A 5166-nucleotide genomic window follows, 5' to 3' on the forward strand; every position below is an offset into this window, starting at 1 on the left:
CCTCTCCCGGCGCCGCCACTGTCCCCACCGCAGCTAACGGCCCCTCCATTGGCCTTCCACCGGCTTCCGGCCCCGGTTCTTCCACTACTAAGAACGCCGCTCCACTCCGCACAGTCTCCGTCGCCGGATCTGTGGTCGCCGCTGCAGTTGTCATGCTTGTGATGTAGATCTGAAACCTTAGTTTCTGTGTATGGTTAGGGCATGGTTCTTCTTAGTGTTACTGTTATTCAGTTCGAGATTATGTTCAGTTCGATTTAGATACATTATTATTGGACATTAGTTTTTTTTTAAATATTTTTTTAGTATTTAATATTTTGATTATGATTTGTGTTTAGTCATGGACGTTGATGACAGTGATATGTTCGAGATCTTCTGTTTTAGGGTTTGAATGATTTGGATAGCTTCATTCACTTTAGACTATTATTATTATTATTATTAGCATTTTATTCATGGTGGATCGTCGTTATTATATATTATTCTATTATTTACATACCTAATTTAATTTGTGTTACCGATCTGTTCCGATGGTCGCAAATAAAATCCTTCATTATCGGAAGATAGAGAGATTTATTGTTTTTAGTATATAGGAGTGAGTGCGTGCGCGAGACACAGAGGATCTGATCTGAGTAAACAAAGGAAGAGGTAGCAACTAATGAAGAAAGGAAGCAACAAATTCTTGTCGTGTTTTGTGGCTCTGTTAACACGGGCCATCCACAGCTGGCTTTACCAATTTCCTTTTTCTTTCTTTTTTGTTAAATTTTGCTCTGCTTTTATTTTTTTATTTATTAATGCAAATTTTTTAGTGAACTTTTTTTAAAGTGTATGAGAGTGTTAATGAATTGGAAAAAAGAAGAGTTGGGCAAAAGGTGGGTCTTGAGATGCTGTTGGATGAAGGGAAAAGGTGGAACAGGTGTCACATGGAAACAACTGTTAAGGGCCTTGCTGTGTCACGGAAGCATGTGCTTTGCGACCGATACTAGAATAATATAAATATGAAATGATATGACTATTTTTTTTGCTCAGAATGGTTATGGCTTTTCTTTTTATCTATTTATTTGTGGAATTTTAAATGCACTTTACTCTCTTATTTTGTGGGTTGGAGATAGAAATAGCTAACTGCATAAGTAAGTTAGACCTAGGCACCTAGCCTTGGGAGTTAAAAAAGATACAAAACCAAATTAATTCCAAAATCAATTATATGGTTTGTCTAATACACAATTATTATATTCTAGTGGAATTTACTCCTTATTACTTGAATGGGTTGATTGGGAAAAGTAGTGTATCCTATGTTTTTAAAGCCCGGGTAGAAAATTTTATTTCCCAAGTCCGTGATTAAAATTCCCTTTAGGGTTAGGCATATACATGTGAGGGTAGTTGGAGTAGGAGAGAGATAAGAGGGGGAATCCTATGCGTGGAATTTGAAGAGCTTATATATAATATATTAGTGTTAATTATTTTGAACTACTTAGATAAATAAAAATAAACAATGCTATATAATTTTTTTTTCAGTAATTAATCAATAATATTTAAAAGTGGTAGGTAAAAGAATCATGTTAGATTGCTAAATTAAAGATATTGTAATGCTGGCTAAAAGTGTTAAGTCAATATAAATGGTTCTTATTTTCTTTTTTTATAAAAATTTTATTTTCCTTTTTCCTCATGACTTTTTGACTTCTTCTTTTTCATAATTATACTTCCGAAATAGAACCATGATCAACTTCTGCGAAATCAATCCATTAGTGGTGATGATGGGAATTGATGTTATCCAACATGAAATTGCAATATGAGCATCCCTTGGAATTTCAGCCACTTGGCTTTCTTCTTAACCTCATTTTCAAGGCTTGCATAGTTGGTGAATGGTGACGGTTTCTTTTGCTTTTCATTTCTTATTCTTTTTGATGTTGCTGCGTGACATGGTTGTGACTCGTGTTATTTGGTGGATGATTCTCTTAGAATTTCCACAGTTACAGACTCAGAAAAAAAAAAAAAAGGAAAAAGAAGAGCTTCCAGTTTCTTTGCATGTTGTCTCCTCCCCCTTCCCCCAGACCAAATAAATACCCATAATATGTCCTCAAGAATGAATAAATAAAATCTATTAATTTTACAAAATTTGTACTAACTCTAATGGTTTTACCATTTAAATCTTATTAAGATTTTCTGTTTTACGTTTTTTAATTTACTTTTTCAATTTCACGTAAAATTTCGATTTTCTCTATCTGACTTCTAACTAAGATTTGTTGAATTTATTTTCACCTTTTTTTAGCCACACCTTTTAATTAATGGCAAAATTTCATAACTACCAAATCCATCGAAATAATACCCACCGTAAAATTATCAAATACAAATTCTGTATCAGTTAAAATTTAAATAAACTAAGGATCCGTTTGGATAGGTTCATAAGTGACTTTTTTTTAACTTTTAACTTATGAAAAGGTGTAGTATTAATGTCTGGTACAATTTTCAAAACAAAATTACAACTTTCTAAAAAGTTATTTAGGTGTTTAAGGAGAAATTAAAAAAAATGTCTTCTCTCTTAATAAAAAGTTTTTTTATCACTTTTCTCTTAAAATAAGTACTTTTAGAACTAAAAAATCAAACACAAAATTACTTATTTATAAGCTACTTTTAATATAAGCATTTATTGTTTAAGCTATTTCTTCAAAAGTAACTTAATTAAGTTGTTTACCCAAACTGGGCTTAAGTCTTCGAGCTGCTATTATATTTTCTTGTAACTTCATCATCCTCCAAATGAGCTGCTATTATATTTAAGATGACTGCCATGCAAAAGCAGGGCAATCAAGGAATCTAATTTAATTTTAAGTATATAATATACATTAAAATTTGAGTATGCAAATAAATACACTATCAACTTATTAAGGTGGAAACCTGCATTCAAAGACAATTAGGATTATCTAATAAGTATTTAAACTAACAGGTCAACATGAATAGCTAGATAGCCAAATTGGTAAATAATGTCCTCTAAAATGTTAGGTAATGCTTATAAGATAAGAATTTATATATAATAAATAATAGTACTAACTACTAAGGAGTAATGTTCAATATACTAAACCAAAACTATAAACAAGAATAACAAACAAGACTTCCTACTATATATAACTATAACACTACAAGAACCTGAATAGATCACAATATAATCAGAGAATTAAACCAGAATAGATCAAACAAAAAACAGAATAACAATGAATAACACAAGAAAACAAGAAAGTAACCATGGAAAGCACTGCCTCTGACCTGGCTATAGATCTCTAAGCACTCACACACTCATACCATATTCAAAACACAGTATGAGATCAAAGAAACAATCAACACAACAATTGGAGTGACCCTACTCACTGAAGAAGATGCATTGGCTTTTGGTGTGGCTGTTGTTGAGGAAGGTGGTGAACCCTTCCCAGAAGAAGAAGAAGAAGAAGGAGTAGTGGATGATGATGATGATGATTTTCCATCCTTGACAGTAACTGCAAGCTTCATTCCACTAGAACAGTGTCCAGGAACACTACAAATGAAGTAATGTGTGCCTGAAGTCTTGAGAGGTATGGTGGTGGCGCCACTGCTATCTGTGCTAATGGAATTCCCTATGCTGCATGATTTGTAGTCGCTTTCTTTCACCTCGTCCACCGTGTGCCCGGATCCGTAGTTAAAAACTATCCCATATCAACAAAAATATTCATCAATATTATTATCAGCATTGTCTGATCATATCTGTGTCGAATTCACCTAAACTTTTGTTTATTAAAAAAAGGGCAATTTACGTATATAAATTGAATGGACGAATTGTTTACCCAAATGCAACAATACAGATTTCATTACGTATGTGTCCTGGAACAAGTTTATGTAATCCGTGGAACCCTCCCACATTTTACAAATTGTATATAAACCAGGAAAGCCTCCCACGTTTTATGAAGAAATCAAACTACAGGAAAATCGTGGTTCCCTACCACGGATTATGAAAAAGGGAGCTTGAGCATAAACCTTGTTTTGGTAAGAAACTAAGAACTATGCTCAAGCTCCCTTTTTCATAATCCGTGGCAGGGAACCACGATTTCCCTGTAGTTTGATTCCTTCATAAAACGTGGGACGTGGGAGGGTTCCACAGATTACATAAACTTGTTTCAGGACATATAAGTAATGAAATCTGTATTGTTGTATTTGGGTAAACAATTCGTCCATTCAATTTATATACGTAAATTGCCCTAAAAAAAATTATGCTTGAATATTGAAATTAAGAGAAACTATAGAGACATAAATTATACAAAAGCAAGTAAAATGTGTTTAATTATCTCTAAATAGTTGCTCAATTACAAACAAAAAAACAAAAGGACTTTTCTAGTTTTCTCCATAGTTCTTAGTTTCTTACCAAGGCTATCACCAACTACAAAGTTCTTGCCACTAGCCCAAGTGCTATAATCACCACCAGTGGCCCAACCTGAGGTATCTCCTACAGTGTAAACAGTTGCAATGGTTGGCAAGGCCATGTTCATTGCTAGAAAGAGTGCCAAAACCAATGCTTTAGAGAAAACCATTTTGAAGAGAAAGAAAAAATGACAAGGGAAGGAAAAAGTAAGGAAAACAGATTAAAGAGTTATGCTTTGGTTTTGATAATGCAGTTTGGGAAATGGGGTTTGGCTTTATATATAATTTTGGAAAAGGAAATTGGAGTTGTTAGAGTTTGGTCCCATTTTGTTCTGTTCTTGCATGAAGATGGCTTGAGTTACACTTCATACCTAATCACCAGAAAAAAAAAAGAAGTGGGGTCTTTTCACTTTTGTGTTCTTTCCTACTCCAAATTATTTGATGAGGTGAAAAGAGTAGTGGTTGATGGAATTATTATATTGAAAATTACAATGCCGTTGACAAAATATGTCAATAAGACTTCACTTTTAATTAACAGCTTAAGTAAGACGATGGGTGCTATAATGAACTGTTAATGATGAAAACTGAAGGGAATGTTAGTTTTATATCCCTCTCATTTCGCTGCCTAATATTCAATTCTATTGTCTTTTGTTTTATGGAAACATATGAAAAAAAATTTATGCTAGTACATTTTTTTAAATTCTCTTACTATTAGATTAGATAACATATGAGAAGTTTAGATTTGATGTTTGAAAATAACAAATTCTTGTATAAATATAAAATAATAAAAGT

The 5166-nt window shown here is 32.9% G+C and overlaps 2 protein-coding genes across 2 annotated transcripts in view; one reads left to right on the forward strand and one right to left on the reverse strand.

The window, feature by feature from the left end:
• LOC107606170 (classical arabinogalactan protein 5) overlaps nt 1-761 on the forward strand; it is a gene marked incomplete in the record, with an annotated part of 1109 nt that extends 348 nt beyond the window's left edge. The window contains 1 exon segment of the mRNA XM_016308171.2: nt 1-761. Within this exon segment, the coding sequence (XP_016163657.1) occupies nt 1-167 (167 nt within the window).
• Nucleotides 3046-4645, reverse strand: LOC107606171 (blue copper protein). Its single transcript, XM_016308172.2, has 2 exons — nt 4379-4645; nt 3046-3665 (listed from the first exon to the last, which is right to left on the reverse strand). Exons 1-2 carry the CDS (start codon nt 4542-4544, stop codon nt 3283-3285), a joined length of 549 nt encoding a protein of 182 aa, XP_016163658.1. The 5' UTR covers nt 4545-4645; the 3' UTR covers nt 3046-3282.

This window comes from Arachis ipaensis, chromosome B07, assembly GCF_000816755.2.
Source record: "Arachis ipaensis cultivar K30076 chromosome B07, Araip1.1, whole genome shotgun sequence".
NCBI lineage: Eukaryota > Viridiplantae > Streptophyta > Magnoliopsida > Fabales > Fabaceae > Arachis > Arachis ipaensis.

Bases quoted from the DNA above. Each gene is read 5' to 3' on its own strand.
- LOC107606171 (XM_016308172.2), bottom strand. From the start codon at position 4,544: ATGGTTTTCTCTAAAGCATTGGTTTTGGCACTCTTTCTAGCAATGAAC. The intron at 3,666-4,378 runs GTAAGAAACTAA...GATATGGGATAG, and splicing joins TGTAGTTGGTGATAGCCTTG to TTTTTAACTACGGATCCGGG.